Source organism: Lithobates pipiens, unplaced genomic scaffold (genome assembly GCF_037356315.1).
Source record: "Lithobates pipiens isolate NorthernLeopardFrog02 unplaced genomic scaffold, aLitPip1_a1.2 Scaffold_23, whole genome shotgun sequence".
Classification (NCBI taxonomy): Eukaryota; Metazoa; Chordata; class Amphibia; order Anura; family Ranidae; genus Lithobates; species Lithobates pipiens.
Window position 1 is genome coordinate 140,528,476 of NW_027507785.1, and position 26,771 is coordinate 140,555,246.

At 44.3% G+C, this 26,771-nt stretch overlaps 1 protein-coding gene across 12 annotated transcripts in view; it reads right to left on the reverse strand.

The window, feature by feature from the left end:
* TNRC6B (trinucleotide repeat containing adaptor 6B) overlaps positions 1-26,771 on the reverse strand; it is a 1,034,757-nt gene that overhangs the window by 661,412 nt on the left and 346,574 nt on the right. For all 12 annotated transcript variants that reach the window (XM_077452437.1, XM_077452434.1, XM_077452436.1 and 9 more), the window contains one exon: positions 24,169-24,538. In XM_077452437.1, coding sequence (XP_077308563.1) covers positions 24,169-24,538 — 370 coding nt within the window. The remainder of the gene's footprint in view (positions 1-24,168; positions 24,539-26,771) is intronic.

Sequence of the window (26,771 nt, forward strand, 5' to 3'; positions counted from 1 at the left end):
CCTCTTTAATGTGAGATTACACTTAAAAAGCAAAAAAAAAAATATATATATATTTATGTTTGCGGACGTCTATAAAAGAGTCCACGGATGTCTGAACTCAAGTCTTGGCCACTTCAAGGATTGCCCCTCAAGAGGCCTCAATATGTGAAAAGGATTCTTACAGCCTGAAAAACTATTCCAGATCATCATGTACACTGCTTGCTCGCTGAAGAAAGGAACCCTTGTGTTCCAAAGAAATCCTAACACATACAGAGAAAGGTGACACTGCTATGTCCAAATTCTTAACGGAACTAGTACATTCTCAAACCGGACTTGATGTTCAAAATACCAGCCAAATAGAAGAGAAAAGTGTGCCAATAATGTATAACAACCAGAATACGTTTTTAAAAACAAAGCATTTGCCAAATACAACTGCTGTATGGAGGAGATAAAATGGTGACAAATTTTGCTTGTGTGGCTGAAAGAATCTGTTGGTGGTTTTTCATTCAGCCTGCTAGCTGAATTAAAACACGATCTAATCTAAGCGTTTTTTTTGTGTGTTGTAATACATGGAATTTAGATTTTTTTTTATTTTTTCCACTCCTACAAGGGAAAGGTTTGTTTTTGGATTTCACAAAATTTTGGTTGCAAAAATTCTCATGGTTTGTTCCTTTACGATAGAATCTAATAAACACAATTCAAGTTTATTTCTTGGTGTTGCATTGCCTGGTTGTCATAAGAAAATTTTGATTCCATGCAATATAATTTGCCCTCACATGTGTAGTAACCACTTGCAGCCATTGGAGGGTCCCCTTTTTCAGAGTCCACAAAAAAAGCGGTCAGTATTTTAACCACTAAATGTGTTTTACTTCAGCTTGCTCTTACAGGTATATTATGTGATGGTGGGGGAAGCAGAAATGTTTTTTCCCATAGTGACCAGCTGTGGAAAGTGTGAATCTAGTTGGCATCTATTGGGCATACCTTATCCCAGCCCCCCCCCCCCCCCCCCCCGAGGGTCACTGCCCATATCACCAGTCACTCAGATGTCTAGTTTTTCCTGCCAGTAAAATGGTTACCACTAAATTTTTTTATTTTATTTTTTGTGTGCAAATGCTACTGCTTATATCCATGTGTTTGGATTTAGAGGTCTTGGTAACCTCAAAGGATTCAGATGTTTGGTTTTCCTCTTGGTACAATTTTGTTCCCATCTACATAAAAGCATAGAAAGGGTTGTGTATGCTATATGAGAACTAGTATATTTTTATTTTAAATTGATGCATCCAAAGAAAAAGTTGATGTACAAGAGGTCATCTACCAATGGATACTTCTCTATGGTCATGGTAGATTTGTTCTGAGCTTCGTTCACCTCTTGGTGGCTTGAACATTAATCATCAGTGCTCTTCTTCATTTTAAGCTGACCAAAAGGCAATGAAAACAGGTCCTCTTGATGTACCTTGGTGGAACACTGTGAAAGCCTGTGGGTTTGCTACTAGAATCAGTTTATAATTTTTACAGTTTTGAGTTGATAAAGAAGTGGATGGTGCTCAGTACCTATAAGCTGTAGAAATAGTATCCATGGCTAAAAAGTTGAAGTTTTTAGAATCACTGTGAACAACGTGGGGCCTATCAATTTGTAGAACATTGCTGACCCTGTGGGTTCTTTTTTAGCCGAATACCTCTTTGGGGATAAGATGGACTCAAGTTGCTACCCCTACTTTGTCGGTGATGTGCACTTTAAATCCTGTTACTGACACTTTTTGTTTTCAAATACCATCATCTGAAATGTGTTGTTTAATGACTTTTCCAATGTTATATGCAAATAATTTAGAGTGTGTTTGATATGGGGGGAAAATAAGGATTGGACATAACTGTTCTGGATTTAACCATATTCACTGAATCCTTGTTCTGGGTTTTCAACATGTATATACATCCCACGCCTTCCTGTTTGATATTGATGTTTTTGGCAATAAATCGAATTAATCTAAAAAAAAAAAAAAAAGAGAGGGGGGGGGGGGGGGGGTGACAAATATTCTAAAATGTAGACAGCATAAAAATCATAAAGAGTTGGTCGCTTTACCATCAGAATCTTTGTTCTGTGGTTGCCAATCCTTACAATGTGTATAATCAGTGAAAGCAGCAAGCTTGGACTGGTAATATGACACTTGCCAAAAGGGCATAAGCTTGCACATTTATCACTCAACACTATTTTATAGATTAGCAGATATCATTGCAGCCTATTCTAATTTTTTACATGGTTGAAATTACTCTAACAGCTCTACAGCTAAAATACAAGACGATCAAATTCACTGAAACAAAATCAAACTGCCGTGGTGAAAAAATAAAACAAGAAAAATTCACAAAATCACAGCAAAGTAGTCCAATAGGGTCATGCATGTTTGAATTTCCTTTTCTGTATTCTCTGGCTACTCTTCGCTTGTTAGTGATCTATTGAAACACTGCTCATAACACAACCCTAATTCCAGTTGAGATGCTGTGTAAAATTTACATAAAACAGAATGGAAATATTTGCAGATCTCATAAACACTATATTATATTCACAATAGAAAAAAGCAAACAAATAAAATGTTTAATAGTGCGTGGAGAAAAAAAAAAAAAAGCCGCTCACCGGTGGCTGTCAGAGGGACATCGGTTCCGATCACAGTGAGCTGCCGCCAAAGTGATATGTGCCCACCTGTGCCACCTACCAGTGCCACCTATCAATGCTATCAGTGCCACCTTAGCTGTGCCTATCAGTGTCTATCAGTCCAGCGTATATCAATGAAGTAGAAAAATTACCTGTTTGCAAATTTTTTTTATTTTTTATTTTTGTTCGTTTAGCAAAAAAAATAAAAACCCCAGAAGTGACTAAATGCCACCAAAAGAAAGCGCTATCTGTGTGAAAAAAATGCTTAAAAATGTAAATTGGGTACAGTGTTGCATGACCGTGCAATTGGCATTTAAAGTGCGACAGCACTAAAAGCTGAAAATTGGTCTGGACAGGAGGGGGGTTTAAGTGGCCAAGAGAAAGAAAAAAAAAAGGTAATTTTTATATTGTTGGCAGCAACATGTCTCACTGTCTCAAAAATATTGGGACAGGGCAACAAGAAACTGGCAAAGTGGTACGAACAAGGAAGAGCTAGAAAAACATTTTGCAACAGATCAGTAGGAAAAAAAAAAAAAAAAAAGAAGAACACCTTAGGAGAGTGCCAGTGTCTCAGAAGTAAAGATGGGCAGATGTACACCTGTGTGAGCTGCGTCTAAAAATTTTCAAATAATTACAGAACGTAAAATTGCAAAGAATGTAAATAGATCATCTACAATACAGTGAGGGAAAAAAGTATGTAATCCCCTGCTGATTTTGTAAGTTTGCCCAATGACAAAGAAATTATCAGTCTATCATTTTAATGGTAGGTTTATTTTAACAGTGAGAGACAGAATAACAAAAGTATCTAGAAAAAACGCATTTAAAAAAAGTTAAAATACTTACCTGTAAAATCCTTTTCTTTGATGTACATCAGGGGACACAGAGCCATAGTAATTACTATGTGGGCTATATCGGACCGACAGGTGCTGAACACTGGCACACCCCTAAGGCGTGTACACCCCTATATAACCCCTCCCATTACTGGGAGTCCTCCAAGGGAGGGACCTCTGTGTCCCCTCATGTACAAAAAAATGGATTTTACAGGTAAGCCATTTTAAAAATCCTATTTTCTTTTCTTACATCGGGGACACAGAGCCATAGTAATTACTATGTGGAATGTCCCATAGCAATGGCAACTGAAGGGGGGAGACATAACAAAAAATAGGAGGCCAGAGGACTCATACTACAGCCTGCAGCATACTGCGCCCAAAGGCAATATCCTCACGACCTTTAATATTGATTTGATAAAATCTGATAAACGTATGAACCGAAGACCAACTTGTGGCCTTACAGATCTGAGCCATAGAGGCCTGATGATGCACCACCCAAGAAGCACTAATCGCCCGGTGAGTGTGCTTTAACATGAGAAGGAAGAATTTTCTTCTTTAAGCTGAAGCTTGAATAATCACTTGACAAATCCATTCGGAAAATAGTAGATCTTGACGCTACATGTCCACATCTTGGACCCTCTGGCAGTACAAATAAAACCTGTGTTTCGTGAACCTGAGTGGTTTCCCTTAAATAGACTCTGACAAGACAATGTAGTGCCTTCTCTTCCATAGTTTAAGGCTCTGGGGGGAAAGAAGAAGAAGATCTTGGTTTAAATGAAAAACCTGTTACTACCTTTGGTAGGAATTCAGGATGAGGACATAAAACCACCTCATCCTTATGCATGATGAAATATGGTTCTTACAAAGACAGAGCCGCTAGTTCTGATACTCTTCTAGCAGAAGAAATGGCAACGGGAAAGATTATCTTTCTTGTCAAAGGAACCAAGAAAATTTCTAGAAAGGTTCAACGGCTGATTTAGCAAAGACGATAAGACCAAATTTAAATCCTAAGGATTTAGAGGTGCCTTCAGGGGGAGTAAATAGTGTTACCCCCTGAATAAGCTACGCAACAAGAGTGGAAGCAAGAGGCCATTGAAAACACTGGCAAGGCCGGGATTTGGCCCTTGATAGAAGTCAAGGCAAGCTTTATTTCAGATTCCATTTGCAGGAATCAGGGACCCTGCCTATGACCTACTTCCTGGGGTGCCAACCCCTGGATCCACACCAAGAAACACATGCCTTCCAGACACTATAGTGATTCTGAAAGCCGGCTTCCTGGCATAAATCAAAGTAGACACAACCGAAGGAGATCACCCATGATCCTTTATAAAGTGGGATTCAAAAGTCAAACCTGTTAAATATTTCGTCCGTAGGTAGTATGAAGTACCGGACCTTGTGCGAGAAGGTCTGGCTATAATGGCAGAGTCTGAAGGACTCCTACTGCCATTCTTATGATCTCGGTAAATCAAGATCTTCTGGAATCCACTGGAGCCACCAGAATCACCTCCTTTCGTTCCTGCATAATCCTGCGGAGAATGAGCTCAAGTAGCAGAACTGGAGGAAACTCAAAGATCAGTGAAAACTGATCACATGGGAAGACTAATGTGTCTGTTCCGCATGCTAGCGGATCCCTTGTTCTCGACACAAAGTTGTTGAATCTGAACGCAAATAGGTCCATGTCCGGAATACCCCCATCTCTGGCATATAACTAGGAAAATGTCAGGGTGAAGAGATCATTCTCCCGGAAATAATTGTTGGCGACTCAAGTAGTACGACTGCCAATTCCCTATTTCTGAAAATGAAAATTGTCGATAGGCAAGGAATCTTGTGTTCTGCCCAAGCTAGAACATTATTCACCTCTCTTTGGGCTGCACAACCTCTCGTGCCCCCCTGGTGATTGAAGTAAGCCACAGCCGTGGCCTTTGTCAGACTGAATCCTGACAGGACAGTCCCATAGTCTGACCGTTCAAGATTCTAGGGCCAGACGGATTGCCCGAAACTTCCACAAAAGTTGATAGGCAAGGTCTTCTAACCTGGACCATCTCCCCTAGACAGAATCTTCTTCCAGGGGTGTTCCCCAGCCTAGAAGGCTGGCATCTGTTATTAACCTCCAGGATAAAGATTTTCCCTTTTGCTGGATAACAACCACCAAGTTAGGCTCTGACTTATGTCGGGAGCCAAGCGTATTGGAAGCAAACAAGGTCTGAATCTTTTTTTATTCCAGACCGACAGGATGGTGTCTTGAAGCAGCTTTTGAGTAAAAACTGCGCGTAAGGGACAGCCTTGAAGGAGGCCACCATTTCCCCTAAAAATCGTCTGCACAGCCGAATGAAGGAATTTTCCTTTGTTTTGGTAAGTTGAATTAATCCTACAATGAAACCGATTCTTGTCTGGGATAAAAATACCTTCTTCTGTATGGTATCTATAACCAGCCCCCAAGTACTGTAATCTCCTTGATGGTTTTAAGGTGAAACTTCCTAGGTTGAGTATCCAACCTAGAGACTTCAGATAGTTACGGCTGAGATCAGACTCTGGTTTTAGACCTTAGACTAAATGATCTATTAAAAGTAGATCTTCTAATAGGCTAGGAGCGCTATGCCTTGAGCCCTTAACCTGGCTAAAGGAGGTGCCAGAATCTTTCAGAACACTTGTGGTGCTGTGGCCACAACTGAAAAGATAATTTTATATTTAAAAAAAGAGAAATTTCTGGTGAGTGGGAAAATTTGGCACATGGAGATATGCAACTCCTCTCCTTGCAGGGTGGACACAGCCAATCAAATTATGAAAGGATCGGATGTTTAAGTGCCGATTCAGATCTTCGAGATCAAGAATGGATCTTACCTCTCTGTTCGGTTCTGGAACCTTAAAATGTTTGAGCCATATCCCCTGTTCCACTAAGGGAACCTCTGATATCACCGACTGGGATAAAAGCTGACCCAGAGGCCAGAAAGAGAGACTTATTTTTTCTCTGGATCCTTAGGAACACTCTCCGAGGAGACGGAAAACTCTCTGAACTCTAGTCGTAACCTAGAGAAAAAAATTGCAGAAATCCATCTGTCTTGACACTGTTCCTGCCAGATCCTGAGAATCGCAGGACCTTTCCCCCTCACCCGAACGAGTGAGGGTGCCCCTTCATGATAAGGCTTTAGCATTCGGCTTTGTGGGCTTTCTGCCCCAAGATCCTGGTGCTGCCCTTGGGGACTTTCCCTTGACCCTGACGGTTGAGGCAGTCGAGACTGCCTAGAGGTAGATGCCCCAGGCATACGAGAGGCATCATGATAAAAGGAGAAATGTTTGAACCTCTTTTTGCTGGTAAAGAGAGCCTTACCCTATTAGAGGTCTTTTGGATGTACTTATCCAGATCATCTCTAAATAGCCGTACCCCAGGAAGGGAAACAAACTGGCTAAGAGCTTTCACATGGTGCTTCGGCTGATCAATATTTCAGCCACAGAACTCTGCAAGAATGCACTAGCCCAAGCATAAGCCATAAGGCTTAATCAATAAGCATCTACTGTGAGACATAGTGAGTCAGATACACCAGCCCATTGCTGAGCCTGCTGATCAAGTAGAATGTCAGGTATCTCCACAAACTGTTCCTTAACCCTTTGAAGTCCACATTTTTCAATGCGTTAGCATGACTCAAAAAGGGCTCCACCAAAATGGTGGAGAAAACGTTAAAGGTTTAAATGGACTGAGATACACCAATTGCAGCAAGAACCAGCTGCGCTACTGAACTGAAAAAGACATCTCGTCTTTAAAAGGAAGTCCCAACTTTAATTTTCTGGATCCTTTAACATCAGTGCATTATTCACCAACCATGAGACTCTGCTCACTAAGTTGATTGCAGCAATTACTGTAACCCCCCATTTCTTCATAGAAATGTTCCCATTCAGAATACATAAGCTATGCATGAATAAGAAAAAAACATCCCCAGGTGGGGTAGGTTCTAATGAACCCTGGGGTACGGCTACTTCGGTACCTCAAGAGCCTGTGCTGCAGGCAACAAAAGTGTTAAGGGAGTACACAAGAACATGACTTGTGAAGCTACTCCTTCCATATTAGGATCCTCCAAAGAGGAAAAATAAGTATCTTCCAATAATTGGGAAGATCTACCTGATCTCCAGCCTCCTGAAGACTTAGATAGTCCGCCTGCCAGTTTTCTACTCCCGGGATGTATATGGCCGATAGGGCCGATACGTGGCTAAGGATGTGCGTGACCTCCTGCCGAGCTTCTTGTTCCTCCATGATGGTTGACATATGCCACCGCCGTGGCGTTGTCTGACTGGATTCTGATCGGACGTCCACGTAGTCTCATTGACTATGTGGAGAGGCCTAGTCTGATCGCTAGCTCCCTCGACCAGAGGCCCTGGGTCGATTGTACTCCCAGTACTCAACCCCAGCCGGTCAGGCTGGTGTCCATTGTGATCACCCTCCAATGAAGAGGTGGGAACGATCTCCCGGACCGAAGGGCCGGAGATCTAAGCCACCAGAGAAGAGAGTCCCTGACTAACTGGCTCAACCGAATCTGCTGATCCAGGGACAACTGAGATTTGTCCCATTTCTACAAGACTCTGGTGTCAAACTGGGCATACGGTACCGCCTCGAAGGCGACAATCACAAGGCCCAGAACTTGCATGCAGAAACGCAGTGACAGCCACCTGTGGTTCATCAGCAACTTCACTGCGGCTCTGAGAGTCTGCAGTTTGTCTGAAGGGAGAAACACTCTCGCTTCCACGGAGTGCAGCAGTAAGCCTAGGTACTCCAGGCGCCGAGTCAGCACTAGTACTGATTTTTTTTTAGGTTCAACACCCACCCAAATTCCTGTAGGGTTTGCATGGTGATCGCCACATCCTCCCTTAAGTCTGAGGCAGAAGCTGCTCTCAGAAGGAGATCGTCTGGGAAACCCACGATTGCAATCCCACGTTGTTGCATCAATGCCAAAATTGGAGCCAATACCTTGGTAAAGACTCGGGGTGCTGAAGCCAGGCCAAAGGGGAGAGCCACAAACTGGTAGTGGTCTTCCCCTACTGCAAATTGCAGAAACGCCAGGGAGGCCCCCTAATGGAGTGCAGCGACTACGGAGCAAACTTATTCCATTCTGAACCTCTGTACTTTCACAAAGCAATTGAGGGCTTTAAGTCCAGGATTGGATGTACCCCTTCCTTTTTGAGGACTACAGATTGGAATCGAATCCCTGAAACCTTTCCGTTTCTGGAACAGGCAATATTACCCCGCAGCTGAGTAGGTCCCTTACTTCCCCAAACAGGGCCTCCTGGCGAGCCAGGAGTAAGGATATGCTGGAGAGAAAGAATCTGTTTGGTGGCCAAGAGAGGAGCTATCTTGTAGCCCGATGAAATCAGTTCGCAGACTCATTGGTCGGACAGCCGAGACGCCCACCGAGCTGCAAACTCCCGAAGGCGACCCCCCACCTGTGTGTCAGGCGGGGGCAAACCTTCATGCGGTAGCACTTTTGCTCGCTGGCTTGCGAGTCCAGGGATGCTTCTGTCCCTCAGCAGTCGCCCTGTCAGACTGGAAGCATTTACCCAAGGTCCGGGGCAGACGAAAAAGACTTTTGAGCGGAAACGGAGGGCCCTTGCCTGCGGCGTGGCTCCTTACCCATCCTGGACTGTGGGAGAAACGTGCTCTTTCCACCTGTGACATTCTTAATGTCATCCGGCGAGGCTCCAAATAGTCGCTCACCAAGGAAGGGTAAATCCATCAAGGCTTTTTTTTTTTTAGATGCCTGGTCTGCAGGCCAGCATTTCAGCCAGATCAGGCGCTGCAGCACCACTGCTGATACTGATGCTCTGGAGAGCAAGGGAAGTGTATCCAGGGCCACATCACAGACATACTTAAGGATGTGCACCAACTGGTCTGCTAGTTCCACACAGACTGGAGGGGATTGCTGCTTCTCCAATTCACGGTGCAATCGTTTTGCCCACTCAGTAAGGGTCTGCGACAATGCCGTGGCCAGTACTGGTCGCAGCACTGACCCCACTACCGTAAACATGGACTGGGTCACTGCCTCGGCCCTCCTGTCAGTAGGGCCCTTACATGCAGGAAGCCCCTGCTACCAGGATCGTGGTTACTTTGTTTAACCTGGATACTTACTGAAGGGTCCACAACCAGGGGAGCTGACCATTTTTTAAGGCGACTCTCCTCAAAGGTGTAACGCACCGCCATTCTTTTTGGGACCAAAAAGGTCTGTTGCAGGCTTCCACATTCCTTGTCAGATATGGGAACAACTTAGGTGTACGGGTTGGCTTACGGGACCCAAAAGGGACCTCCACCTTGGCAGGGGATCCTGCCACATCCTGTACTTTCAGGGTATCACGCACAGCGGTGATAAAGTATTGTAACTAGCACTTTTTCCTGCATGGACCCGGAATCACCCTCACTGTCCAAATGGTCCTGGTCAGCGTCCTCTGACATCAGAGCAGGGGCCACCAGTCACTGCGGGGCCTGAGTCTGAATCAGAGCTTTCCCCGGAGGACAGGCAGGCAGGGGCCTTTTTTTACACCCCTTGTGCCCACACACCGCCTCCACCCTGGCAACGAGCATTTAAAGGACTGCTGACAAAGCGTCCAAAGGCACTGCACTATTTGCAGGCGAGTCAGTTGCAATTGCAGGGAGGTCTGGGGAAGAAACGCCAGCTTTTGATGCCATGCTGACCCACCCTGTCTGCCACCCTTGGGAACTTAGGACAAGGTGCTCAATCCCACCCTCCTAGCTGCTACAGACTGAGGGGCACCCACCACAGGACTCACCACCCTGACCGAGTGCTGCGCCATGCTGTTACTGATGGCTGTGTCCTGTGTCTGCTCACAAGTGTCCAGGAACAAAAATGTGCTGTTTTGAGGCACAGGAACCAGAGTTGAGGACAAAAACCACGCTGAGGCTACAAGAAAATGGCCGCCAGGCACCCTTGTATAGGAAAAATCACAGGGAAAATGGGCAAACTCAGAGAAAATGGCCGCTGACCATGCTTCTCACAGAGGCTAACAGATAATGACCAATGATCAAAACTGTACACAGAGAATACACAGACAATAGCGGTGGTCGGCGCTATGGCGGCAGCACATGCAGAGCACACAGACACCAGCAGAGAGACAAATGACAGCACAGGGATACAGGCAGCCAGCGCAGCCCCCAATCAAGGATCAGAGCCCCCCAGAAGACCCTTGGCCCAGGTACACACATTGCACTACAGCCCAGTCATGTAGCATCCCCCACGGGGGGAGGGAAAACAGGGACAGGTAGAGAAGAAAGGGAGAAGAGGGACCCCCTAATCGATCTCCCTGGGAACACCCAGCTGCTCTGTCCTGCCGAGACAGGGAAAGCTGTACTTACCATCCGGACGAGCTGGGAGACATTCCATCACAAACCCACACCCGAGCAGTACGGGGTGGCTGCGGGCCACGGCACACTGTGACAAAGACATCCGTAGTCTGGTCATGTGTGTTTCCCCCGGAGCATGTAGCTCACCAGCTGCCCCTGGAGTCTGAGGGGCATGTCGTGGCCGACTCAGCGCATAGTTAGAGCCTGCACACGCTCGCTGGCTGAGGGAGACTACAAGGATCTATATTATCCAGCCTGTCACCCAGCCGGCTGTCGATAGTAGATCACCGGATCTTAAAATCTTGCGTAAAAGGCAAAAATCCAGAAAAAATTCCCAGGACCGATGGTCCCGGCAGGGAGCCCAGGTCCTTCTCCTTCACTAGGCAGAAAAAAAAACCGAGCTGCAGGAAGAACGCTGAGGGGTTATTGCCAGAGGGCCCATCCCCTGGGCGGAACTGAATGTTCTGTTTTTCACATGTATTACATGTTCTGCCTAGTGCCCTCCTGAAGGTGGCATAATAACCCTACGGTCAAGATTAATGGAGCTGTGTCAGTCAATGAACAAAATAAATTACCTTTCCTTTTCAATCTAAAGTCGCTGTCATTTTCTATATATTTTCAATGAGACTACCTGGAATTGTTCTGTATGTACTGACCACCCCCCAGAAACATTTCCTGCTTGTGTGATTGGTTCACTAATTGTCCCAAAAGTCTGCTTAACATAAAAGTCAGATTTCAGGCATCCCCTGCAACAAAAATTGAATCCAAGTGGAATTATGCTTTAATGACTTGGAGAGGATCTGCAAAGAGGAGTGGGACAAAATCCCTGAGATCTGTGCAAGCCTGGTGGCCAACTACAAGAAACATTGGTGGTGTCGGGGGGGTTCAGAGTGAGGGAGGGGAACCCCCCCTTTTCCCTTCCCTTCCTACTCACCCTGCTCCTCGCTCCTTCCCCCCTTCCCCATTTCCACTATTCCCAGTCCCCCTCCCGTTTTTCAATTATTTCTATTTTTATTTCCCTTCACTTCTTCCTCCTTTTCTTATTCCTTGGTTCTTTTCCTCTTCACCCCCCCCCCCCTTTCTCTTCCTTCCCCCCCTCTGTACTTGGCCACCTGTTGTTGTGGCCATAGTTTCTAACACTGACCCATCGTCACCTTACCATCTTTCAACGATGGTCTTTTGTGCTGATAGCGTCTCCCATATCCGCCCCGGGGGGACTACTCCTTATCGCGTGCAGCTCTTGGTACCGCGCGGCACCTCCAGGGCAGTCTTTGGTAAGCTACTTATAATTCTCTAGAAATTCTATAGGTTCTCCATGACTAATCTACTACCAAAGTGTCAATTACACTCAAACTTACTAATCTTGAAATTTGTATAACTGTAAAATTATGAAACTTTTTTTACTCTTGCATATGTTTTTGACTGACCCCTCCTGAAGAAGTGGTGGATACCATGAAAAATGTAGAGGGCTCTATTGGGACAGTCAAGTTTTCTTGCATTAGACCCTATGTGACCATTACCGGTTTTTCGTTACCGTACACAGTACTATGTGCACAGTGTATGTATCTCTGTACCAACTGTTTTTAACCTATTTTCTAATAAATAGTTTAAAATTTGCTTTTTAACTGGGTAACTGGGTACCGAGATAGTCCTCAACTTTTATATGGTGCTGTAGAGTTTGTTTGGAGCAGCTCCAGGCACTTCCCCACTTTCCAATATCCATAATTAAGGATGGTGGTACCCAGCCCTATCCATATATTACCTTGGATGAGGCTTTATTTACTAACAAGTTCGACAGGTTGTGTCTGGAATGAGAGAGCATAGAGGTAGATGCATGTGTAACACATTAGGAACCAGTTCACCCTAAACTACATCTTCCACCTGATGTAAATGCTGCCGAGTCTTTTGCAAAGGATCCGGGAGGTGGCAACACAGATAATCCTGTTAGCCGGCCTAGCCCAGAAGGGCTTGGTACACCAACATAGTGAATCTGGCAGTGAACATTCCTTGGACGCTTCCAGTTCAGCCAAAACTATGGTATTAATTCCTGTTATCGCCACACTGTTAAGTGCCAGGAAGCCGACTTCAGGGAGTTTCCATTACAGGACTTGAAAAGCTTATATACCTGGGGCAATGCCAGGAAGTGGCGCCTGTGGAAATAAGCGAGTGGGAGATTTTTATTTTCCAATTAGGAGGGGAAATTAAATGGAACTTAAGTACTATTAAGGGTCAGATTTAGTCTCTAGAATTTTTTTCCCCAGAGACCGATGTTTGTCACTCTTTGATTTGTACTTAATGCAGGGTGTAACGCAGACAGTCCAGCCTGTCAGGCCACCCTTGTGTCCTTGGGACCTGAACTTGGTCTTGGCTGTCCTTGCAGAAGCTACCGTTTGAACCAATTTGAGAAACTCTGTTAGTACTTTGACTCGGAAGGTGGCTTCTTTGGTTACCATCACTTCGACAAGAAGAGCATCAGAGCTGGCAGATCTTTCATGTAAGGAGCCGTTCTGGGTCTTGAATCACGATAAGGTGATGTTGCGTCCTCGCCCATCCTTGTTGCCTAGAGTGGTTTCTAGTTTTCACTTGAATCATGACAGTCTTTACTTTTTTTCCTAGTCCACAGTAGGTAGGGGAAAGATAGCTGCACACTCTGGATGTAGTTCGGGGAGTCAGGATTTTTTTTAAGTTGTCTGCACAGATCAGGAATCCTGGTTTGTGCTGCCAGAAGAGCCCAGAAAGGGCAGGTGGCATCCAGGTCAACTATTTCCTACTGGATTCGCCAGTTAATCATTCAAGTCTATGGTTTGAAAGAGCAAAGTCCCACCCTTTCTGGGAGAGCACACTCTACCAAGAGTGGGGGCATCTTAGGCTATCCGCCATCAGGCATTAGTGGCTCAGGTTTGCAAGGCCGTTTTCCAGGTCTTTGGTTCATAACTTCATAGGGACTGCCACGTGGATGTCAGAGCTGCGAAGGATACTGCACCTTTGGCTGCAGCATATTACAAATGGCATAGTAGATCCTTTGTCATGGATGGTAGAGGTTATTGTGCTGTCTCCCACCCCTCAGGTTTTATTGCTATGGCACATCCCACATAGTTATGATTATTAACTGCTCTGTGACCCATGATGGACGATAAACAAAATTGGATTTTTTTTTCTACATACTGACCTGTAAAATCCATTTCTTGGAGTATATTACAGGACGCAGAGGTGCCTCACCTCTTTCTGGGAATCCATTGCTGGCTACAAAACTGAGGTACTTCTTGTGTAGGAGGGGTTATATAGGGGAGGACTTCCTGTTTGATTGATCGGCCAGTGTCCATTCACCTATAGCTGGTGCATAACCCACATAATTATGATCACCGCTGAGGACATCTATGACGAAATGCGTACGACGGAGCCATGCACACTACGTCATTTCCGGTCTGCAGATCGTGTGGAGCACAGCTGGAACGCACGTCACTCCTCCACAGATCAAGTGGTTTTAGCCGGGATTTTAGTAATATGTTTTTGCTCAAGCTTTTTACCAACTGTATGAGGATTGTATAATCAGCACGGGCCAGTAGTAGGTGCATTACGCTGGGTAATGGTGCTACCAGTGTCTGCTATTGGGACCCGATAGGTGCTTTTTTAATTTTTCGTCCTCATGCATTATTTTGGTATTGCGTTTGCCGGCCATCATATATACTTTTAATGATTTTTTAATTTTGTTTAAAAACGTTGTTTTGATTTGTAAGGAATTTTTTAATAAAATAATTTTTGGTGACTAAAATACTGCACCATGGGAGCGGCCCTTTTTTCTGTCTGAGGATCCATCATATTGCCACAAGCCTTTATTAAAGGGGACCATCCTAGATATAAAGAAGTGAAAGGAGGTGGATGAATCGAATGAAAAGTAGCTGGATACTGAGGGACTACATGCACTTAACCCCTTAAGGGGACAAAGATCTGGTGAGTGGGGACCCGAGTGGGCGAGCACGGAAGTCACTGGATTCTTCTGATTGAACATTAAAGTCACCTTTAACCTGATTCGTTATCCACTTAATAGTTCCTGAAACCTGTTACACATTGACTGTGCACTTTTTTTTTATATAGATTTTCTAAAATAGCTATTTTGGGATATAAAAATAGCTGGTGTTGCACTTTTTTGCACATGCTTTTGCACTTTTGCGCACATTGCACTTTATGAAATTTGGAGAACTGTTTTTTTTTGCACATTATTTGGACTTTATTACCACATGGATTTACTAATGATGCTTCTTTTTTTGCACATGGAGATACATAGTGTGGACTAATTGAATGATATAGAAGCATTGTGATTGAGCACCTCACATTTATACTTATGGTCTGATTTATATAGAGTTTTTTGCTTGATATCGATATTCATAATCATTTTTTACATTTACTTATAATTTTTCATTGGTTTAATCCATCCCAACACTCTATATTGTTTTATACAATAGGTTGTATGCACAAGATGGGGTGTCCAATTTGTCCATCTTAAGTGTATGGTTGTACACACGCTTAGCATAGGGGAATACTGTATACAATTTTGATAGCCTCATTGGATATTATAGTCCGATAAAATATATGTAGTGTGGGCTCACTATTAGAGAAGACACTCCGGTCTTCCTTTTGCTTAGGAGGGTCTCTGTCCTCGGGTGGTAGAGAGGAATTTGGAGACTCCCCCTAAATATTGATTTAGTTCATATAATAATTTTTTGGGGTAGCGCCTAGGGCCCTATTATTTCTTTATAAAATAATTATGATTATAACCTGCTCTGTGTCCTGTGATATATGTTAAGAAATAGATTTTATAGATAAAAGTATGTAGAAAAAAAATCTAATTATTGGATGCCTGTGATCTTTGGGGCCCTCAGGCGGTAGTGCATTAAAAACAGGCATTATTCAGTGATGTATATCACTGCATGAGCTCAGGAATAACTAAAAAGAAATCTGTCTGAATACTGTTTACTGTGCCATCCAAACAAGATAAAGCTCTATCATGCAAAGAAGAAGCCATAGCTGAACATGATCCAGAAATGCCACTGCCTTCTCTGAGCCCAAGCTCATTTAATGCTTGTCTGTTGCAAAGTGGAAAATTGTTCAGTGGTCAGACTAATCAAATTTTGACATTACTTTAGATAAACATGGGCACCATGTCCTCTGGACTAAAGAGGAGAGAAACCTTGGGCTAATCAGTGCTCAGTTCAAAAGCCTGCATCCATGATGGTATGGGGGTGCATTTGTGTGTATGGATTGGGCATCTTGCACATCTGGAAGAGCAACATCAATGCTGAAAGATATATCTAGGTTTTACAGCAGCATATGCTCTGTGTAAACACAGAGATCCCGGTTCTCTGAGGGGAGAAGTGACAGATAGTCTGTTCATACAAAGTATGAACAGCGATCTGTCATCCCCTATAGTCAGTCCCCCCCCCCTTCAGTTAGAACACCCACTAGGGAACACAATTAACCCCTTGATCACCCCCTAGTGTTAACACCTTCACTGCCAGTGACATTTTTACAGTAACCAATGCATTTTTATAGCAATGATCGCTGTATTAATGCTAATGGTCCAATGTGTACGCCATAATGTCGCAGTCACGATAACAATTGTAGATCAGCGCCATTAGTAGTAAAAAAAATGTAAATAAAATAAAAATCCTATAAATCTAGCCCCTATTTTGTAGACGCTATAACTATTGCGCAAACAAATCAATATACACTTATTGCGATTTTTATTATATTACCAAAAAATGTACATGTATACATATCAGCCTAAACTGAGAAAAAATGTGCTTTTAAAAAAAAAAAAAATGGGGATATTTACAGGAGAGGAATGCAAAAGAAATGACAGTGGGACTTTGTGCTGGTGATGAGCATAGAGGGTATGGGAGGGTATGGGAGGGGTAGCATGTGCAGGGAAAGAGTGTATGTTATGACAGTGTTAGCCATTACTGGGTAAGGTTCTGTTTATGGAGATATCAGAGGTCTATTAGAACGTACAATGGTGTACTTGTTCTGTGTCCACAGTGTGTATCCGAGCTGGTGCAGAGCACTTAAACTGAAGGTAAGAAACTAGGAGGGCCCTGTTTAGCTAAAGTTGGCCACACGCAGTTGAGTAGATCAAACAAAAACTAAATTGGGCCATCTATGACAATTCCATGTCCACTCTTCAAAATAATCAAACCAGGTTTGACTAGACGTGAGACTCTTGGATTCAATATTTAAAAATCGGTAGACTTGCGAGGCTTCCAGTGCACCTTCTCTATTATTAACTCTTTTCTTTCCTTTTAACCCATTGCCTTCTCCTTCTATCCCCCTTTCTTGGTTTTAAAATATATATCTTTCTTGTTCATATATCACAGGACACAGAGGCTTCTCTACTTAGTGAGTTAGTAACCTGTGGTTATTGTTAAAGAAAGGAAGGGATTCCGGCACTCCAGTTTTTGTAATGTATTATTAGAATGGTGCAATACAAGCTTAAATGGCTCATTAAAATCAGTCACTATTTATTTGCAGGTGAGAAGGCATCCTCAGAGGGTGTTCATAACCTCAGTATACAAGCAAAAAAGACAGGAAGGGTTTTTTTTTTTTGGAGGCGCCAACTCCAGTAGTTCTATCACATAAATATATATATATTTTTTTAACTTACTGGTTTGCAGGTTCATAAAGTGGTGATGTCCATCAAAGGTTAAAAAATGTGCTGGTGATAAGGTGCAGGCTCCGCTGGCAGTCCTTTTGCTGTAAGGATGTTAGTACAGAGTATAGAACGTTCTATACTCTGTGTCTGGATGCTTGCTGAGCACTGCTGACATCACTTCCTCCCCGCGTTCCACGGTGGTTAGCGCGGAGCTTCCCACACCATGTACAACACGGACTAGCTGCTAAAACAACCAGAACTAACATCCTTACAGCAAAAGGACTGCCAGCGGAGCCTGCACTCTATCACCAACACACTCCAGGATTTTTTAACCTTTGATGGACATCACCACTTTATGAACCTGCAAACCAGTAAGTTAAAAAAATATATATATATTTATGTGACAGAACTACTGGAGTTGGCGCCTCCAAAAAAAAAACCCCTACCTGTGGTTATTGGACACTGGTTGACCCTCAGTTTTTTCGCCAGTGTCTAAGGTGGCTGGTCATGTAAAACGTGCAAAGAAAAGAGCTCTGGTTGATGATCCCTGCAGGGGTCTAGGAGCTATACAAACCGGATCCATATCTCGGGCCGATATTTGACGCCCAAGACAGTATGGTACGTGGTCGGAAGAAACAAGGTTTTGCCTGCAATGTCTCTCTTTGGAGGACTGGGCTCAGAGAACCAGACTTGGTGTACGATACAACAATGGCACAAAAGTTTCTGGCAGAGTCTTTTACAGGTCCCGGTAAGAGGATCCTGTAATAAGAACCCATAATCCCTGAAGATTTGCACAACACTGCCCGCTGCGATGGGTGAAGGCTGGAATCTGTTTTCAGCCATCTATATATTATATATATATTACATATTATGGATTTCTAAGAGTAGTTGTATGTCTTACCTCGTTTCTGCCACTAGAGGGAGCAAGAGGCAAACCTGGTGTATACTTACATGCCATCCAGGATACATGCTCAGTTTAGTTTGTCAAGCTGTTCACCTCCTCCGCCAGGCAGTGCCTCTGAGTGGTCTTCTCCCTCTCTAATTTCCGGCCACCGCCATGACAGTCCTACGCGCGTGCAGGGGGCGCGCTTTATGGCTAGCTCGGCAGGAAGGAAGAAGGGGCATGGTTTACTGCGCCATGCGGGAGCACGGTGCGCCAGTGCCAAGTTTGAAAAGCCCAGAGCATCAGAGCCCCTGTAAGTGGAGGATACAGAGCTGTGGGCTCTAAGCATCTCAAGTGATTGGATCCAAGCAAACCTAAGACACCTACTCGGCATCGGCTGTGTGGTATTAGCATATATTTTTATTGTGAGGCTATAGCACAACAGTGATTGCATGTGTATTAGTACCCCTGCTTGCAGCTTAGGACTATGTTTCTTCATAAGAAGACTTCAAAAGGGGGGTAATAAAGGCACCAAGGCATCACCGCCTACGTCTAGGGTTCTAAAAATGGCTGTAGGTTATCATCCCATCCCCCCTGAAAGACTGGAGCCAGCCTCACAAGATGAGTCAGGGCCCCTGTCAGGTTTTGCAGCCTCTCCTAATATAGCAGTCCCTGTATATGTCAAAGAAGACTCATTAAAGCTTGCGTGAAAACTCTGGTAAACAGAGCCCCAAGGCCTCCTTATGAAGGGGTGCCCCCCGCTCGGCCGAGTGGGGGGAAGGCTGCTACAGTTTGCAGAGGCCTGGCAGAAAGATTCAGGACAGATAGGTAACCCCCACGGTATCTCTGGGCTACAAGCTGGAGTTGTGAGAGCTTCGGCCTTCTCTCTTCCTAAAAAGTCAAGGGTCCCCAAAGATCAGGTACAGAGAAGGCCTCTGTTTCGGGCCTTAGATCATCTGTTATTCCAAGGAGTGATAATAGAAATAAGACCAGAGGAGCAGAACTCAGGGTTCTACTCAAACCTCTTTACGGTTCCAAAACCAAAACGGGGATGTCAGACCCATCCTGGATCTAAAAGACCTGAATCAATTCCTGCACATCCGACCTATCTGCATGCAGTCAATCTGTTCAGTAATCTCTACCCTTTAGGGCGGAGAATTCATGGCATCAATAGACATCAAAGACGCATACTTGCATGTGTCAATCTTTCCCGCTCACCAAAGATATCTAAGGTTTGTGATAGATCAGCACCATTTTCAATTTGTGGCCCTGCCTTTCGGTCTCGCTACTGCTCCTTGAGTGTTCACAAAGTTGTTAGCCCCTCCATTGGCAAACCTAAGGGCCCAGGGCATAATGGTGAAAGCTTATCTAGACAATTTGCTACTCATAGAGCAATCTATAGCGCGCCTGAGCAGCGTGCTCAGCACCGTGGAAAACTTGGAACACCTAGGTTGGGCTCTCAACCTCGAAAAATCCTCATTGCAACCTTTAAAAAGTTTGGAGTACCTGGGCATGATCATAGACACTGATCAAAGCAAGGTGTTGCTACCCAGAGCAAAGGCTGAAACCATAAAAGATCTGGTCCAGCTAGTCATACCAAAAAGGAATCCCTCCATTCGCCTAAGTATGAGGCTACTAGGAAAGATGATCACCTCTTTCAAGGCCGTTCATTATGCTCAGTTTCATTCAAGGCTCTTACAAAGAGATATCCTCTTGGCCTGGAACAAAAGGGTTCAAGCCTTAGATCTTCCAATGTTGCCTGGGGTATGCCAAAGCCTCAATTGGTGGCCACAGGCCGGAAATCTCCTAAAGAAGATCCTTTCCCCCACTAAAGTGGAAAATCATAACCACAGATGCCAGCCTGACAGGCTGGGGAGTGGTGCTCGAAGAAGCATGCACCCAGAGAAGATGGTCTACAGCCGAGAAGCTCTTGTCCATCAACATTCTGGAGATAAGGGCAGTTTATCTAGCCCTCAGAGTCTGGTCTATCAGACTACGGGGTCATCCTGTCCAGATAAAATCCGACAATGCCACAGTATTGGCTTATATCAGTCACCAAGGAGGCACCAGAAGTCTGGATGCCCAAAGAGCTGTGAATTGCATTCTTGTCTGGGCAGAAAGGCATATTCCTTGCTTATCTGCGGACTTTATTCCAGGGGTGGAAAATTGGCAGGCAGACTTTCTAAGCTGCCAGCATCTGTGTCCAGGAGAATGGTCTCTACACCCCAACAAATTTCAGATCATATGTCAAAAGTGGGGTACCCTGGATTTAGACCTGTTCGTTTCCAGATTCAACAGGAGGCTAGACAGCTTTGCGTCAAGAACAAAAGATCCACTTGCTCAAGGATCAGATGCCTTAACAGCGCCATGGGATCGGTACCATCTGATCTATGCATTTCCTCCAATTCTGCTACTTTTGCGGTTCCTTTGGAGAGTCAAAAGGGAAGCAAAGTCAGTCAGTCATTCTAGTGGCTCTGACTTGGCCAAGACGGCTCTGGTATACAAGTGAATCGTGATCGTGAAGCTGGCAGTAGGGAAGCCTTGGGTTCTTCTGCTACATCCATACCTACTCGCATGAGGTCCAATATTCCATCCTGCCTTACAAAGTCTAAATGTGACAGTTTGGATGCTGAGACCCACATTCCAAAAGGCCGTGGGCTCTGGATTCAGTCCTTTCCACTTTGGTTACTGCGAGAAAGCCGGCTTTCAGGCTCATTTACTACAGAATCTGGAGAGCATATGTTTCCTGGTGTGAAACCAGGGGGTGGCATCCTAGAAAGTATGCCATTAGCAGGATTCTTGCCTTTCTTCAGTTAGGCATAGAGATGAAGTTGGCTTTGAGCACCATGAAGGTCCAAATATCGGCCTTGTCAGTATTTTTTTGCAGGGCGCTGTGCTTAAATTCGCCAGTCAAACCTCGTGTGTGCTCATGTGATCTAAATTTGGTTTAGTCCGCTTTACAGGAACAACCTTTTGAACCACTGAACCATGATTCTTGAATTCTTTTAACTAATATCTTATGGTAGCCATATCCTCTGCTAGGAGGGTATCGGAGTTAGCAGCTCTTTCTTGCAAAGAGCCATATTTGATTATTCACAAAGACAGGGTGGTGCTGCGTCCTCACCATACCTTTTTACCCAAGGTAGTTTCAAGAATCCATTTGAATCAAGATATGGTCCTATCGTCCTTTTTTCCAGATCCGCAGTCAGCAGAAGAATCATTACACACTCTGGATGTTGTAAGAGCAATCAGTATCTATCTGCAGGCGACCGCTCAGATACAAAAAACTGAATGTTTATTCTGCTGGAGGGCCCCGAGAAGTGCCAGGCAGGGTCAAAGTCCACTATTTCTAGATGGATTTGACAAGTAATTTTTCAGGCTTATGGTTTAAGGGGGAAGATTCCTTCTTTTCAAGTTAAAGCACACTCTACTAGGGCTGTTAGTGCCTCTTGGCACATCTGCCAGGCTGTGACTCCCATACATTCACTAGATTTTATCAGGCGGATGTAAGAGGGCAAGAGGATGCCACCTTTGTGCGCAGTGTACTGAAGGCTGCAGTTTAGATCCTCTAGTCTGTCTGGGGTCTATGTTTTCTGATCCGTGTCTATCTCCCCTCATTTAGGCATTGCTTTGAGACGTCCCACTAAGTAATGAAGGCTCTGTGTCCCGTGATGTATGAACAAGAAAATAGTATTTTTAATACAGCTTACCTGTAAAATCCTTTTCTTGGGAATACATCACGGGACACAGAGCTCACGTCCCTCTACAGGTTTTACATGGAGACTTATTGCTTTGCTACAAAACTGAGGTGCTCCCCATAAGGGAGGGGTTATACAGAGGAGGAACCTTCCTTACTTGGGGTCAACCAGTGTCCAATCACCACAGGTGACTATCTAACCCACTAAGTAATGAAGGCTCTGCGTCCCGTGATGTATTTCTAAGAAAAGGATTTTACAGGTAAGCTGTATTCAAAAATCATATTTTCCTCTTTATTTAAATATGCAATGACAATAGGCACTAAATCTAAGTCCCGTTAACCAGTGACCTACATTAGTTGGTTTCATCCTTACATTCTGTTAATTCTGCTTTTCTTATAGCAAACTTGGATAACTTGGTATTTGGAGAGTCGGTAGGTATGTATCTACTCAATTTGCTCATAAACATACTCTGCTGCCTTTAAAATGCGCCCAAGCTCTTTTGAAGAAGCACAAAGAAACTAGCAACATTGAGGACCATGGACACAGTGGTTGGCAAAGGAAATCTAGCACAGTAGATGACCATCAGAAGAAGTCCAGGAGTATCATCGGCACAGAACTGACAGAAACCAGGTGGTCCAGTCTGACCAGAAGTGGACTTCATGGAAGAATTGCAGCCAAAGAGTTGCCCTGACATAGAAACAAGACTAGGTGACGCAACCATCCACAAAATATAACAACTGGAATGCAGAAAAATGTAAGCAAGTGCTCTGGCCTGAGTCAAAATTTGAAACATTTGGCTGTAGAAGGAGGTTGTTTGTTCTCTGAAGGGCCGAAGAGCAGTACAATAATTAGTATCTGCAGGCAACAGTGAAGCACAGTGGAGGTCCTTTGCAAGTTTTGGGCTGCATTTCTGCAAATGGAGTTGGAGATTTTGTCAAGATGTTGTTCTCAATGCTGAGAGGTACAGATAGATATTTATCCATCATGCCATACCATCAGCGAGGCATGTGCTTGGCCCCAAATTTATTCCGCAGCAGGAAAACTACCCCAAACATGCAGCCAATGTCCTTAACCACCCCCTTCCTTCCCAGGCCAATTTTCAGCTTTCAGCGCTCTTGCATTTTCACTGTCAATTGCGCGGTCATGCTACGCTGCACCCAAATGACATTTTTATCATTTTGTGCACACAAATAGAGCTTTCTTTTGGTGGTATTTATTCATCACTCAGTTGTTTTACTTTTTGTGATATTAGCGAAAAAAGAGCAGAAATTTGGGGAAAAAAATATTTTCTTATTTTTATTTTAAAAGAAATCCAATAAAATCGAATGTTTTCATAAATTTAAGTCAAAATGTATTCTGCTACATGTTTTTGATAAAAAAAAATTCAATTAAGTGTATAATTGGTTTATGTGATCATGTACATATGTGCGCAAATGATCATGTACAGATGTGCGAAGGTGATCACAGACATGTGTGTGCAGATAATCATTGGACATGCGATTTTACTGGGACATGTGTGAGGGACAGGTGTTTTTGGGACATGTGTGTTAACTTTGTGTGTTTACACTGTGGGGACAATCAGTAATCAGTGAGTAAAAAGCTGTAAAAAACAGCTCATACTCACTGATCACCAGCCAGCTGCAGCAATCCGCTCTCTTCTCCTCACCGACAACTTCTGTGTGAGGAGAGGACAGCTGTCTATAGTAGAATAAACCATCACATTCCTGCATCGGAAGTCAATAAGGATGGTCCCCGCTGTCTCTGGGATCCGTGTGTTTCCCAGCAGGCAGCGGGGGACCTTCGGAAAGGGGCGTAGATTCTGCGGAAAGGGGCGTAGCTTCTGCAGAATCTACGCCGGAAGTGGGTGCAGATACCTGTACTGTACAGGTACCTGCACCCCCCTCCCCCCTGAGAGGTGCCAATTGTTGCGTCGGAGGGGGGGGAAGGTTCCAATGAGCGGAAGCTCCACTTTAGGGTGGACCTCCGCTTTAACATTTTCTTTAAAAAAAATAAAATAAAAAAAAATATGCAAAAAGGTTTATTATGCAAGAACAGTATTTTACATCATGCTAATCACTGTAGCAAAAAAGTTATCCAGACAAAAAAAAAAAAAAAAAAAAGTAATGAAATGCTGTCCCTTTAAACATACCTGTTGCAGTTCCACTTTCCCCCGACAGCAGTGCTCCTGCCCCTGGCTGTGCGTTGCCTGGGCCTGCCCCTGGTGCAGTGGAGGAGGGTGGGGTCCCTGCTCCTCCCCCCAACAGCATACAGGATGCTGGAGGGGGCTGCCCACGCTTCAGTAACACTTTGTGGTCCTGCTGGCAGCGGAATCGCGGTGGCACCTCCCGAGGCATGTAGCGGGCGGTGCTGGGCGGTTGACCGTTCGGCACTGCCACCCTTTTGGCATTGTTGCCACCATTGACTGGTGGCGAGGGGGAACTGCCAGGTAGGCTGGCGGCCGTCGCTTGGCTTGAACTTGGTTTCGTCGCTTCGGGCACTTTGGTTTTTTGTTCTGTGACCTATAAGAAAGCAAAAAATAAATAAATAAAAGTGGTCTGAAAGCCTGAGTCCATTGAAAAATTCTAGTTAATGTAAAGCAACAATGCAGCAATTCAAGGAAACAACACAAACTAGCAAATAAAGGGTTTAAACATCCACAAGTTAAGTTGGATTGTGTGGAGTCATGTAAATAAATGTAATGCTTTCATACCTGAGCACAGAGTGCTGGGTAGTTAGTTCTAGCATCAGAAGGTCAACACAAGGTCCTATTTATTCAGACGCACAGTGTCAGGTCACCTGAGACAAGGTGACAGATACGCCCCGTAGAAGTCGGAAGTGCACCGCTAAGATAGTGGACCCTGGGACTGACTGCTGTGGATATTACCCAGGGAGGTTCAGGAAGCAGGTCTACTGGATCACTAACACAGATCCCAGTGGGAACTAGAGCATAGATTCCCCGTGGTAGAGAGTCTAAGAGCCAGCAGGTGTTCATCAGAGCCTCTAGTGGTGAGGATGGACTACACTGCAGTCTGGCTCCAGGTCACGGCCCCTAGGGTCTCACAGCTCACAGTAGACTACAGAAGGAAGCAGCAGGCTGGAACAAGGAGGACAGTAAAAGGGATAAGGCAGAGGTCAGGGCGACTAGCAGACAGGAACAACAGAGTACACGCCAGAGGTTCAGGGTCATAGGCAAACAGGGATAGTCGGGACACACCAAAAGGTCAGGGTCACGAACAGACAGGAATAGCCAAGAACACGCCAAGGTCAGTAACAGAGACAAACGAAGAGCATACGGCAAGCAGGAAACAGGAAGCCAAATACACAATGAATACACAATGGCTGATCAGCACTGCTGGCTTGCGGTGCACAGGTTAATATATAGTTCACTGATAGGGTGGAGCCATGCTTAGAGGAGAGGTTATAAAAACCGCCAGGTGAGTGGCTGGCCTCTTAGTCTGAACACATGAGGACAGGTAAGCTGACAGAGAAAGATTACTGCATAACCATGACACACAGATTTAAAAAGAGTGACACAGTAGAATGAGCTCCTACATAGTTCACCGTTTAGGAGGCTGTTGCTTAAAAAAAAATAAAAAAAGTTCTAAGAATGCTTATTAGTTTTTCCAATCATTAGTGGGTCAAATTGATGTTTTTTACCGCAGTGACAAGAGAATTTTCAAAGACGCAGGCTGGAATATTTCTAACCGTGTATATGGTTTTCATTTGGTAAAGTCCATTCATTCCAAATTCAAATGTTGAAACTTGAAAGCAAAAAAAAAATCTCAACAAATGTTCTATCCATCTATGGCCAGCTGATAATTGGACTCACAAATGATCCACCTATTCACTTAAGATTTAAGTCTGCTAGTAAGGGAGGAAAAATAAATGAGTGGCCCAGGAATGGAAACACTAAAATATCTGTGTGCATTTTGTCAACAAAGATTAAAATAAAAATGAGAAAAATAAACCCAAAAGATTCTGACTTATGCAAGCCACACATGAATGAATGAATGAATGAAATACTTGTATAGCGCACAATGCGAACTGAATCGCCTCTAGGCCTAAGACAATTGCTTTAACACATGACCTGTCAGTCCAATTATGCCTAAATTCGTATAGCTGTCCCTGCCGGGAGAACACACCGGTTACTGCTAGTGTCAATTTATTATTATACAGGATTTATATAGTGCCAACAGTTTGCACAGTGCTTTAAAACATGAGGGCAGACAGTACACTTAAAATAAAAATCAATACAGGAGGGATAAGAGGGCCCTGCTCGTTAGAGCTTACAATCTAGAAGGGAGGGTCAAGTGGAAACAAAAAGGTAATAACTGGGGGGGGGGGGGGAGAGATGATGGAGAAAATAAAAAAAACTGATAGGTGTGAGTAGGGTAGGCTTCTCAGAAGAGAAGAGTTTTGAGGGATCGTCTAAAAGCTAATAGAGTAGGAGATAAGCAGACAGATTGGAGTAGGGCATTCCATAGGATTGGAGAGGCTTTCGAAAAGTCCTGGAGGCGAGCATGGGAGGAGGTGATGAGGAAGCTAGGGAGCACAAGGTCTTGAGAGGAATGAAGAGAACGAGTAGGTTGGTATTTAGAGACTAGACTAGTGATGTAGCTGGGGGTGAAATTGTGGATGGCTTTGTACGTTTTGTTAGTATTTTGAATTTAATTCTTTGGCCGAGCGGAAGCCAGTGGAGGGATTGACAGAGAGGGGTAACAGAGACAGTGATTGGTAGGGTGGATGAGTCTG